Source organism: Abrus precatorius, unplaced genomic scaffold (assembly GCF_003935025.1).
Source record: "Abrus precatorius isolate BTA unplaced genomic scaffold, Abrus_2018 Scaffold3, whole genome shotgun sequence".
NCBI lineage: Eukaryota > Viridiplantae > Streptophyta > Magnoliopsida > Fabales > Fabaceae > Abrus > Abrus precatorius.
The window spans coordinates 10,518,477-10,532,702 of record NW_020874373.1 but is presented as its reverse complement, the minus strand read 5'-3'; the positions used below and the strand labels follow the sequence as shown (position 1 = coordinate 10,532,702).

The 14,226-nt window shown below is 28.8% G+C and overlaps 1 protein-coding gene across 2 annotated transcripts; it reads right to left on the bottom strand.

Annotated features, from left to right (window-relative positions):
• Positions 1-4,818: 4,818 nt before the first annotated feature.
• Positions 4,819-7,251, bottom strand: LOC113862352 (remorin 4.1). Of its 2 annotated transcripts, none has more exons than XM_027495442.1 (3): positions 7,111-7,251; positions 6,381-7,072; positions 4,819-5,330 (listed from the first exon to the last, which is right to left on the bottom strand). In XM_027495442.1, exons 2-3 carry the CDS (start codon positions 7,026-7,028, stop codon positions 5,130-5,132), a joined length of 849 nt encoding a protein of 282 aa, XP_027351243.1. In that variant the 5' UTR covers positions 7,029-7,072; positions 7,111-7,251; the 3' UTR covers positions 4,819-5,129. The 2 variants fall into 2 exon arrangements, with proteins under 2 accessions (XP_027351243.1, XP_027351242.1); XM_027495441.1 differs by having other exon boundaries at positions 6,381-7,076; positions 7,115-7,247.
• Between the last annotated feature and the right edge of the window lie 6,975 nt (positions 7,252-14,226).

Genomic DNA, 14,226 nt, shown 5'->3' with positions numbered 1-14,226 from the left:
CAACAATAATGTGCAAGTAAGATAACTCTAACATATTATAAGAAGCAGCATTTCAAGTAGGAAACACAGCAAATATACGAGAGAAAGTATGTATAAACGTTTTCTAATAGAGGAAAGCAAGATTATTTTTCTTGGAGAACAAAACCCTATACAATTTTGCAATGAGTTCTTCAGAATAAAAAAGGTGAGAAATTTACTTAGAATCCAGAAAATTCAAATCGATATGTTGATCATATGTACAATGATAAATAGAGAAATTTATGCAAGTCAATTGGAGCTGCTGCAAGGGGCCAAGAACAGAAATTATCTACAGCTGCTTCTAGATTTTGTGTGGTAATATTGTTAGAATTGTGCTTTCGTTCATTAGCAAGATTTCAAGTTCTTGAGAGGTAAGGGGATATGCAAGTAGCCCGTCCCTAACAGTTAAAAGGTTTGGAATATTAAGCATATACCATAATAGCATACAACTTTCACTAGAGAGATTCTCAATTGAATATTTGAAATGCATCATTTCTATAATATTCATTGTAAATTAGTGTCCGATTGTTCTTGTTGACATGCAAACTGCGGCAGCATCTTATTTATGCTCCTTCATGGTCATAATAAGGATTTAATGCATGGATTACATGGCATATAATTAGCATTAAAATGATATTTGATTTCGGGTACTTTTAAATTATTAGCTTTAAAATCATATTAGATTTCAGACATACATTACACACTTATACTGAAATTAAGTATATTGTTGATTTAGTAACTGTCTCAAATTATTAACATAAGATAATTCAATTTCTACAAGATTTTCATGCAGAAATTTATTTTACCAGAGCTGCCACAACAAGTAGAAAGTCCAAGGACAAACATACAGGCAAGCAAACATCTCACAATATCTATGAAGCCAATGTAAAAAAATAAAGAAAAATCTTTTTGTTTATTGCAATCTTACTGCATAAGTAAAATAACATCATACACTGCACGACAGAGACTTCAACCGATGCTTGAACCCCCCCCCCCCCTGTTTCTTTTATTGTCAGCGACCCAATGGATTAAGGATCGACAAAATATGAGGTGAAAAACACATGATTCTCTTTGGTAAACAGAAGTATATACATGCAATGTTAAAAGGAAAATGGTTGATGAATTTATATTTTTTTATAGTGTTCAATATGACTATATTAATTATAATGATATATGTAATTTTTATTAAATAAAAATCTATCATGATTCATTGTCAATTTTATTAATTAAATTTAGTAAAATTATATTCTATTATTTAATAATATAAGACTTTTTTTTTCTTTTTGTGCTATTATTTAATGTCACATTTAAAAAAAATAAAAATGATAATGTGTTGAAAAACATTTTTCTATGAATTTAATTAAAATATATTAATAGTATTAAAAATTTTACACTGTTAGTTAATAATTAACTATCGTATTGGTAAGAATTATTAATTTGTATAATAATTAATTTAAAAATTATTTCTACAATATATTTGAATTAATTATATTATGTTACAGAAACTGTTTTTTTTTTTTTGTTGGAGAAAGATAAAGAAAGTTGAAGAATGACTATATTTGTCCATTCACAATACAAATGTAATACTAGGTAGATGATTTTTATTGCCCTTTCTTTATTTAAGTCACTAAACGTTAATATTATATGTTACTTTTTATTTTTTATATACATATATTTTAAAGATAAACTTTAAATATAAAAAATACTTAAAATATCTCAATTAGTAGTGCATGTAACACTTTTCTTTCACTGATCCCTTTTTCTTTTGATAAACTCAATGATCTATTTGTGGATAGCGGAGTTTACCAATAAGGACGTTTTATCTATCATATGTTTTGTTCACATTTGACAATGTGTCCCATGTCGGCAACCAATCCTTTTCTAGATTCGGAATGATGAAAAAAACCTTCCACTGGTGATTCACGTTGTACCAGAAATAGATATTTTCTACTGTTTTTAACTTTAGCTATCGTTTGTGGATTGCAAGCGTGTAAATTTATTAGTTAAGCTGCTAAACACTGAAGTAGAACTTCGAATGGAAGAGTTCCAGGAAGTTCATGGTTTAGGATACTTAATTATGTTTTTTTTAATAATTCTAACTTTGTGCATTTTTTATATATTTAGATATTATTTACATGATTTATAAATTTTATGATAATTATGTTATGTAGATATTTAAAATTTCTTTTTAGAAATATCTTAGATAAGTTATATATTTTTTTAGAAATATATTATTTGATTAGAACTTTATATTTTATTAGAATTTGATAATTATTAAGTTTAAGCATCGGTTTAAGTACATTTATTATTTAGTTTTGATATTTATTCAACACAATTATAATTTTTTCAAGCTTTGAGTTGATTGTTTATCTTTAATTAAATATTATGTCGAGTGATAACCTTTAATTCCGCAACACGCTACGTTTGTTGGCATAACCCTTAGTTGTTCGGCAAAGCCAATGGCAAATTGGCAACACACAATCAAAGCAACAATAGACCACAAGATTAATTATACAAGATTAATATGGAAATTGCATTGAAACTTTGGAGCAATGGAGGATCTGAAATTTCAGTGCTTGGAATGACGCTTTGAAAAAGTTGCACATTAACTAGATGCTCTAAGCCTTGACACTCATGTAAAGGAATCAACCAAAGTCAGCGTGGATGATTCAAATGAAAAAATTAATAAAATAACTTGGAAGAACTTGTGAGAAATGAGATGGACATAAGAGGCTTGAGTTTGGATACTGATATAAAAGTGATTTTCGAGTTAATGCTAATAATCCTTGGTTTAACGTGTCTCGATTTAGGGGCTGTGAATTTGGCACGAATTACTGTTTCAAGAACTGAATTGATGTTGAAGGAAAGGAGTAGATTAGATTATTCTCATAATTAAGGGCTTTAAAGACTGTCATTATATATAGCATCCAATGAAATGAAAAGAACAAATCATTTCAATAATACAAACAGGAGAAGGATATAAAGAATATGGTTAAAATATGAAGCTCGGTAGAAGGAAGCAAAAGCCTATGTTATTCCTATTCTAGGGAAGTGTGTCAAATTCAATCAACCTTTTCCTCTATATGTCGATAAAAGTTATTAACGAAAATATTAGATACTCTTTTACTTTTTTTTTGCAATCAACAACTATTATCACTATTACTTGGATTGTTTCTTTAATCTTCTCAGAAAAAATTTGGCTTGTTTAATGCATCTTAAAGAATTGACACACCATTAAGTTTTATATTGCATTAAATCATGCTAAATGAACATCAATTTTATGGTTTGAATCGATTAATGTAGTTAATGCATGAAATAATTTTAGGTAGGCCTAGGGTGAAAATGCAAAGTGTCTCAAAATTGTTAACTTCTATGTCATGATCATTTAGTTAAAATGCTTATATTATTGTGTGTAAGCATTTTAACTAAATTAATTACAGTTTGATCATTGTTGATCTATTCAACTATGAATTAATTCTTTAATGACTAATTTATTTTTTAAAAACATGGCTATAAATTAAACATATAAAATAATTTTCTTTCTTTATGATAAGTTAGATAAAATTATGTAATTTATAACCAATTTGAATTAGAGGTGCTTAATTAGTACAACTAGCTGAAATGTATTAAATAATTAAAAAGAATATGTAATGTTATATTAATATAACATTATAATTAAATAAAAAGAAAAATATTAAGATTAATTTGTACTTATGTGTAATTTATTTAAGAAGATAAAAATAAAATTGAGATAAATTTATTGATAGTCATAAGTTAAATGCTATTCCAACAAATTTTTCAAAAATTAGCTTTGTTATTAACAAACAACACTATTAATATTTAAAAAATATATATAAACTCCTAAATAAATTATAAGTTTATATTATCAAATTCAATTTAAATAATAACAATTTTATTAGATAGACAACAATTTTAATATAAATAAATCTTTATTATTTTCTTCTAATTTTCGAATGAGTTTCAAAATATATTTTAATTCTTTATATAATCCATATTTTAAATTAATTTTTCATAAAAAATAATTTAATTCATATATGTATAATTACTTTCAACATTTTCCATATTATTTGATATTATAACTGTCATTGAAAATTTAATATATTTCAATTTAGTTTATATTCACGTGCGTGTATATATATATCAATGAATAATAAATTTTTTTAATATGAACAAAAATATATTTCAACTTTGAAAAGACTACATGTTTTTCTTCAAATTTTATTGTTTCTCCACGATTTAGACGAAGCTAGCCTTGAATTTATGGAAGTTCAGAGATTCAAACACTAGCCAAAACATGTATAACTAAACGAGTTCAAACATTTAGTTGCTCTACAGTTAAATAGCATGCGAAATAAAAAAAGTATAGTATGTATATTTGTTCTTAATTTTAAAAGAAAAAACCTGTAAATTTAATTTACTTTTTTAGTGCTTAGTGCGTATATATCCCTAATATCTCACCTTTTTAAGGTATATATATGTGCAGCTAGGCTCCAACAGATGAGAAAATCTCACCTTCATGTCAAAGTCAGATATGCAATTTAGTGCGTTAAGCATGCAATTACTTGGATGTTTAAATCTGCAACTCAAAACTTAACAATTATTTGTGTCTCCTTAGAGAGGATTTGAGAATTAACAAATGATTGGATGGATTTGTGGGGAGCAGTTTGGTAAGCCATAATTTCATATTTTAGAGAATATCAGTACAAATGTAGGTAAGCACCGGCCACAGTTAGGTATGGTGTGGGCATTTGCTAGTGATCATGAGAGGTAAATAATTCAAAGAAGCAAAATATATATTTAATGTACAAAACACAAAAGTGTTTAACCAGCACAATCAAATGAGCATGTCACCACTCAACACATTCATACACTGTAATCAATCACTTAAAAACACTCCAATTGGTTTTCATATAACACACGTCTCCAATTTTTTTAGTGCTGCTCACTGCAATCCCTCGCACCCTTTAGCTAATTTAAAAAGGAAAAGGGGCTCTTATAGACTATGGCATCTATTATACCCATAATAAATATTCTCTCAATTTTTTTCCCTTTTGGTATACCTTAGATTGTGTTTTTGAAAATATAAAATATTAGACAGCTTTAAAGAAGGATTTTTTGGCTGGAGCTCTTCCAACTGCTCTCATAAGGCTAGCAATTTCAAGAACCCTTGCCACTTTAGTTCCTCTTTTTGCCTCTGCTGATGCTTTTCTATCCTCTGCTTTTCTATGAGCTTTTGCTATCTCATTTTGCATTTTCTCCAGTGCTCTTGCTCTTTTCTCCTCCAGCTTCCTCTGCACAATGCATTAGAGTTTTGGCTCATGATTAACTTAATTAAATTGTAATCACTGTGTATAGCTCCAAAAGATTATTTTTATTTATAGTCAACGTTTTGTAATTCTACTACTATGGCCACGTTATGTTAGTTGAAAATTGAAATTAACATGAAATTAAATAATAGGACAAGACAACTTGTTACTTGCTGGTGGGTAACACATTGCCACCTCTTTTCTATGTCAATGTAAAAGTAGCTTGCTTCAATAATAAGGCAATAAATGCAGACCATAGAAATCCCTTTTGATATCACCATGTTATGTATATACTAACCAAAAGAATGTACCGTTTATAGAAATTGATTGGAGGTTGATGATATTTTATAGCAATTACCAATGCAAGAAAAAGTTGAAAAATGAGAGGTTGTCCGTTGAAGAGCTTATTAGTCGTAGTTCAACTTTTTAAAGGACTATTTCCCGTGATATCTCCACATCATTTTCAGCCTCTGATGATTTAGACATTAAACCTGTGGTATTATGTGATATCAAGCTCAAGGAATGCATGCCAAAAAAAAACCCATATATATGACCAAGATACAAAGGGTAGATGCTGCAGCTGACACTATTGCTTAGGAAATAACAAAGATGATAATGAAGGAAATGAAGACTGACAATGAATCTAGACTTATTTATGTTTTATAACTAGTTTTTCTTTCCTCCTTTTTTTTGTGGTTCCTCAACAACCAAGGGAAAATAATTCCCCACCTTTGCTTATATGCATAAATCCATCATTAATAACAATAATAATGATGAAGCAATCATCTAGACAATAACTATCTAGCTAATCTTATTCAATCTTTCTTTAATTTCACAGTTAACCTTGATCATGAATTGATTGAATCAATAATCAATCAATCTAAGCCTTCTCTGTTCTTAGTCTTGAGAGTAATCATAAGCTGAAAAGAAGCCTAATCAATCCACTAACACAAAAAAAAAAAAAAGAAGAGGCACCCACGAAGAACTAGAAACATGCAAATAACAGCGTGAGAAAAATGTTACAGTTAATTTTACCTCAACTTTCTTCATCCAAGAAGTTGCTTTCTGAACCTGCTCACTCTCCCACCCATTGATGACAGCATCTTCTCTCTTGAACCTGTTATTAATCTTAGCAACCTTAGCGTTTTGCCATGCTGATATCTTAGCGTCAACCTCCTCCTTCTTCACCCTCTGCACCGACACTTGTTCCTCACCGCCACCTTGACCTTGACCTTGACCATTGCCACGTGTAGCACCCATTATTCCTTGAGATGGAACATGGCCCAAGGGGTGATTATCTGGGACGATCGCCAAAGGGTTGGTCTCTTCCATCAACTCCTCTTCTCTGATCCTTCCCAAGTTGTGGTTATTGTTTATGTTGTTGTTTCTTTCATTGTCGTGGGTGTTGTTGATCATAGGACTTATGTTGTTGTGGTCAATAGTTGAGCCTGCTAGGACGAGAGCGCTGAATTCTCTGCTCATGCTCGTGAAGTTCTCGCTTTCTGTGCTAGCCATGGAGAGAGAGGATGACCTGTGACTGTGTGTTTCCCACGCTTCTCTTCGACGGCCACGTGGCGGTGGAGGACGAGGTGGGGTCAAAGCATGGATCTCTCTGATTTGTTCATCTTCTTGCTCTTCCTCTGATTCCTGCCTCGTTGAAGCCATTATTCGGTCGTTCATCATCCCAAAGGCTGTGTTTGGAGTGTGTGTGGGGTTTTAACTTTTTATGTGTCAGTAGTCATCAGTGAAGGGAAAGTGTACGAAGTGTGATTGTGTGTGTGTGTGTGTGCGCGTGTGCGAGAGAGAGAGAGAGGTACTTTTGTTTTTGTGAGGTTCTTAATGAATGGAAATGGAGAGAGGAGTGTAGACCACACAGACAGAGCTTGAAAGACAATAAAATAGGGATGGAGTGGAGGAGAGTACATTTTTGATGAAAATCTTTTGTAAGCAGTGACTTCTTTTGGGGACAAATTCAAGTGTTTTTCTTTGCTTCTTTTTAGCCCTTTACCTTTCCTTTATTTCTATACTAGGACACCCAAACTCTCTTTTTTCTCATTCTTAGTCCCTCCCAAGTCTCCACTCCTCAATAAAGTCCTAAAGTGTGTGCCAACTTAAATTAACCCGTAACTTGTATGGATTAAGTGTAAGGATAAAAGTTTTTAGTATTATTTTCAATTAAAATTAGCATGATTTGTTCAAATAAACATTAATTTTAGTGAAAAAATAACTCAACAAACACTTAAAATTTAATTTTAGAATAAAATTATTTTCTTATTTTAATTCTTTTACTAATTGTCCAAATCAATTTTCATAATTATCAATATTTTTCAAATTATGCTTAAGTTATAGAGTATTATTATTAGTGTATTGGTCAGATTAGATTAAGTTTTATTTTTCAATGCCTCAAAAATTATAATAATTTATTCTATTTAAGCAACAATTTTATAATTAGTGTGACTGCTAGCTGTAAGTGAAAAATTGTTACCAAAACAAATAATTAATAATCCCTTAGACAACATTTTGTCTATGGCGTTAAAAGAGTTACTTGAACTTTTAAAAAAAAACTCTACAAACACTTATATTTTAACTTAAGATTAAATACATAATCCGCGTAATTAAAATAGGACTAACGGTTTAACTGGGTTATAACAAATTAACCAATAATTTTTTGCTATTTACTCAAATCAATCTGAAGGGTCAAAATAAAATTAAAAAAAAAACAGCCTTGATTAAAACTTTTACTTTCATACATTTGAACTATTGCATAACATATAATTGTATTTGAATATTTAGTACTTGCATGGTTATATGAAAAATGTAAGAAATATATTTTTTAATTATTGGGTAAAATTTATTAAAAATTATAAAAATATAAGAAAAAGATTAAATTAGAAGCAAGATACATATGATTTTTGTTTTTCTTTTAAAATATTAGTTTGACATTTCTAAGGCTGCATATCCCTACGGGGAGAAGCAAAAAATATAAATTTTATATATGATGTGATAAAAAAAAATATATGAAAGAAATATAACCTTTAAAATATGAAAAAGGAAAAAGAATTATAAACTCACCTAAGTTGAAACTAAGCCAAGGGCATACCACCATTACTCCCTATGGTAGGAAAAGGGAATGAATTTCACCCCAAAGAGAGGAAACCTTCAATAGTTTTGAGTAAAATTACTTCAAATTAGAACTGCTCAATTTTTTGTTGTTGGTAAGACATTATTGTGTCCATCTGTTGTGTTTTTGAAAAATTGTTGTCGACACACATATACTTGTTCGTCACTTCAGACAATTGCGTCTTAAACTTCGATTATTATACTATAGTTAAAAGGGACATTGATTTCAAACTTTGAGCTGGTGAAAGTAATGTGATTTAAGTGTTAGTTATTTCAAAAATATAATGATAATTATTAGTTGAGCTATTGTTTCAATTTAACATTTTATGTTGTGGGGTCATTATCCTTCCATCTTATGTATTTTCTTTAATTAATGTTATATATCTTCCTTGCATATTTAACATACATTAATTTATGAATAAATGTTGGTTAAATTCATTTTTGTGGGAAATCTTAGAAAAAGAGAGCATTATTATGTTTCACTGTTAGGACACAACATTTGAATTTAGTTAATTTTGATAGCAACAAAGCAGGGGCACAAAAGCAAAAGAAAAATTATACTTTTGATATTTACCTGTTAGATTTAATTAATTGTAATGTCGGCTAGAAATTCTGAGTGGGCCACCCATATATATTATAACATGAAATGAACCATTCTGATTTTACACGTGTTATGTCCACCACTTTAACACAGGTGGATCCTTCATGCGTGGCAACATGTAATAGGTATTCACTATAGCAACGTATTTTATCTCCATGCAACTCATGACATCATCATAAACTCTTTCATTCCTGATTACGCCACGTGTGCGGTTCCTCTTCCCCATTGTTCTTCCCCTATCAAATCATAATCCCCACGCCTCACGTTGCTATTATTATATTAATGTTCATTTTATGGAATGTCAATATCGTTACACCAAATGTTATTAACTTAAGAAAAACAACTATAATATGATACAATATTTTAATATTCAGAATGTGGAGAAATAAATCTTGTTGAATTATCTACAAATTTATTCAAATTTTATTTTGTTTTGTGTGGAACAGAAAAGTATCGCGATTTGAAAATAGTAAAATTGAAATTAAGGAAATACAATGATTAATTGGTAGGCTTTAGTGTACCACTAGAACACTAACACCTGGAGGTGTTTATTAGACTTTCCTTAGAATAGTTTGCAGGTGTTGTTATCATTGGATGTAATTGGAGTGTGAAAATGATACAAGGGTAGAACAGTGACGTGGGTCATGTCACTCAATAACAAACAAATATAGGTACATGACTCGGAGGGAACTTTTAATTACTATATGCATATTTTTAACAAGACTTGGAGGGAACTTTGGTGTACTAATTGTGACAATAGAACCTGTTTGGTCGGAGTTGGTGAAGAGTGAAATTAACGTTTTAGTTTTTTAACTACATAATTAACCATTTGATTTGATAATTAGATTAGTCCAATCATGTTTGAGGAACATTTTCAGATGCGCTTATATCTTTAAAAATACAATTATTTTGAAGAGTCAAATGTGTGAGGATTGGGCCATAAATAGTGTATGTGGCCTATAATTGGAAGGCAATCTAGTTTCAAAGACGCTTGTAATGTGTACCTATTTTCTTTACCTTTTTCCTTCTTATTGTCTTAGTCTGTGTGCTATGTGTATCTATCTCTTTTTAACTGTCACACAAAATCTCTTAAGAATATGACATGTATTTTAACGTGATATGTTAAAACTTAAAGTGAAAAAAAGTATATACTCCTCGATTTATTTATTTATTTACAATTGGACACCAAACAAGCGCTTAAATGTGCAAGGTTTTGTTTTGAAACGGAGAAAATATTAAAATTAATTAGATTTTTGTTTTCGCATTTGAATCGTGTAAAGGGAGGGAGGGAGTTGGGATGGCAGGGATCTGAGGTTCCATCCTTTTCTTTTGCATGTCTTATGTTTTTCATGTAAGCCCCAAACTTTTTTTTTTATCAGATAATATTTTGAAACAACAAAAAGGATAAAATTATTGATTGTGAGATGGACCTAAGCTTAAAGTAAGTAGATCGTAGTGAATCTTATTGGACCCAGTGGGGCCAGTCCACTCTTTTTTTTTTTAAACTATCTTTTCGTTTTGTTGTTTAGGGTGGCTGATACTATTTTGATATTGCTCTAGAGAACATTTTAATAGAGTTTTTGCTTTATAAAAAAAAATAGAGTTTTTGTAATAATGGATTAAGATTGTTGATTCAACTATTTTCTTGTGACAAAGATGTATTGTAAAATTAGAAGTTGTGTCTGTGAGACAGGTGGCAGATGTCCTTCACCCATCTCTAACTTGATTAGGTCAGTTTTTTCATATTAAAATAGGTTTATAAATCCAAAGAAATTCAATGATACCTATATTTAATTAAGATCAGATTTAGATGGTACAAAATTAAGTTGATCCATATAAAGATAATTTTATAAATAAGTTAATGGGCTATATGAACTATAGTTGCTAATTCTAGGCCCAAAAGGACTCTATCTTATTGGACCATGGATACCATAATTGATGTGCTATGTGCATTATCTGGGCTTTTATCTTCTGAAGTCACACTAACGTAATGACAGAAAATAGAGCCCTTGGTCCGAGTTTTATACGATAAGAGAAAGATCAAAGGTCTGACTGATGAAAATAATTGATAAGTTAATCAAAAGGTAAGAAAATAATTTTTAATAGTAAATTATTACAGATATGAGAAGTATTTGATATATTACTTGAAAAATATAAAATAGTGTAAAAAGTCTTTTTATATATTTTATACGATGGTGATATTTTTATCATTTTTTGTAAAAATAATAAATATAAATATTTTTCAATTAAATAGATATTTTATTTATTATCAAACACGTGAATTAATTTTTAAAAGATTATTAAGTTGTATCATTTCAAGTTAAAATTTTCATAAACACATTTTAGTTTAGTACGTAAAAACAATATTTTCGTGCTCATATTTAGATGTGTGTTGTGTTATTCTAAATTTTTTTGAGTTTCATATTCAAAAAATTTATACTAATAAAAAAATACGTAATAAGTTAAATAAATATTATTATATATAATTTATTTAAAATTATATTATTTATTATGTATTTTTATTATATATATATATTATATTAAATTTTTTATTTTACTTTTTTATTATTTTTTTAATTTTTTAATTTTAAATAAAATATAATTCATATTTAAATAATTTTTATTTATTATATATAAAAAATATAACATAATATATTAATATAATAATTAAATATTAATAATAATAGAATTAAGAATATAAAAATATATTAATATAATAATATTATTTTATTTTAAAATTTTAATTACGTCCTAATTCTATTTGAAGAATTAAATATTTTTTAATTTATTCCAATATAATAAATATTATAATTTATTATTTAAATATGTGTTTAAATATTATTAATTAAAATTTGTCATATACGATACTCTAAAATTTTTTTAAAGAATATTATAAAATTAACCTTATATTTATTATTAAATGCAATTTAGGCATCACTCCATTTTTAATTTCCCTTTCATTGAATGTGATTGGGATTCCTTCTGCAATGCATTTTAGTCATTTATCATGCCTTAGAGAATGTGCGTTATGGTACGATAAAGATAAAACAAACTTAGCCTATATTACTCAGTCAAACAGGGCTCAACAAGGTGCACCATAATGTTCCGTTTGGCAGCAAAGAGAAACAATGACGAGAAAGAAAATAAGAAAGAAAAAGCTAAAGTGGATTGTTGCATAGTTTGATATGAGACAAAATAAAGAAAAAAATATATTGTTTTTTTTTTTCTACTTTTCAATTAAGAAAAAAAGTAAAAAACAAAACACTCAAAAATTAAAAATCGTATGGACAAAATAATTAAGGTGAATGGTGTGGTTATAATAGTGTAATAAAAGAAAACAAAGTGAAGTGGTCTTTTCCTTTCTTCCCATTTAAATGAGATGAAATTAAATAAAAAAATTTATTTTTTTAATTTCTCTTATCTCTCAATTGAACAAACTAACAATTATGAAATTTCAAAATTCCCCTTCAAATTTTTAATTTGTTTCTCCTCCAGCCAAACACTATAAGATAAGTGTCTTCTCCCATGATTGCGCAAATCAAAGCACTGAGGGCATGAAGAGTGGGAAAAGCATGACTTAATTTTATTAGGCATCCACATGGATTCACACTTCCAATCAGGCACAAGGCATGCTGTCTTTTTGGCTTTTGGCTTTTGGCTTATATATATTTGTACTATATAGTTTATGTTATCCTCTGCAAATGAAACATATAAATTATCAAATTATAAAGTAAATGCATCTAATATTTTAATAATATTAATTTTTTTAAAAACAATCTAGATAACTAAATAAAAGTAATAAATTTTATATTTATTATTCGGTAAACCTATGACAAATGCAAAAGCCTATGATTTATAAGGTTGACAATGCCGGGGAGTTAAGGTCATTCTGGAATTGGAAATCAGAGGAAAAGACTACACGTATTGTGCGTGTTTAATTCAACTTCGTTTGGCTGTTTCCACCAAAGGTACCTTCGTTTTATAACCTTTTCTCAAATGCCATCTAACGTTTTCGTTGTCTTTTGAGAGGGAAATTATGATAGCTACCTTGAAAATGAGCTTGGCTTAAGCCAAAACAAAACCCTTGTCGGGTTTTCCATTATCCATTCACTTACAGCTTTCTTTAGAAAAATCTCAACCTCTCTTCATGGGGTCTTAAAGTAGAGTCTGGGAACTTTGACTGAAAAACCCAAGTTGATTGAATACTGTATTATATATTATATTATAGATAAAAGAAAGAAAAGGAGCCACCATAGATTTGAATGATGCAACTTTAATTATAAGGGAAAAGATTCTTCGAGAAAGCAACAAAATAAAAGAAAATCTATTTTAAAATATTTTGGGTCATCCAAACTGCTAAAGTTCTGCAGTTATTTTTACAATAAAATAAACAATTAAAAGTTGAAATGATTTTGCGTTTGCTCCACCAATCACAGCTAGGCCACGCTTGTTCTGCAGTTTCGTCAATTGCATTTAAGTGCCCTGTTGACTATCAGCAAAACCAATGACAACAGGCTCCTGCTTGATCCACCGAAAATAATATTTTAATTTGCAAGTTTTTTTAAATCATTTCCTTAAAAATAGTCATTCTCAAACATGAACTTTCTCAGGTACTGAGCATCCCTTAAACATTTAGGCAAAATCAAAGAAAAAATAAAGTAAACAGTGCCGTACACTCCAAATTAAAAGGGCAAAGGAGACATGTTTGATTAAAATAACACCATTATTAAAGAGAATGTTTATGTATCGTTGAAGCAGTATATTTTTTAAAAGAAAAGGTCAATTACTTTAATAAAATGTATATGTATTTTTTCAGGATGCCAAATAAAAGAAAAAATGAACATAATTGAATATAATTCTGTTAGAAATTTACAAAAAAGAAAACCATATTGCACAGGCTTCAGATGACAAAAGCTAAATATTACATTGCATAGGCTTTAGGAAAAAAATAATTTCATATAATGACACGATATTTCATAACTTGCCACAAAATCTTGAGTATTAGGGAAAAAAATTATTTTTGGTAGTAAGTTTATACGTGAAATCAAAATATTCTGAACAAACTCGATAAACACTAATCATAAACTTTAGAAAAGCTCTAGTAGTTGAACCGTAAATGAGATATTAACTTCACTAAAATACAACTTTGAATCTGCTACG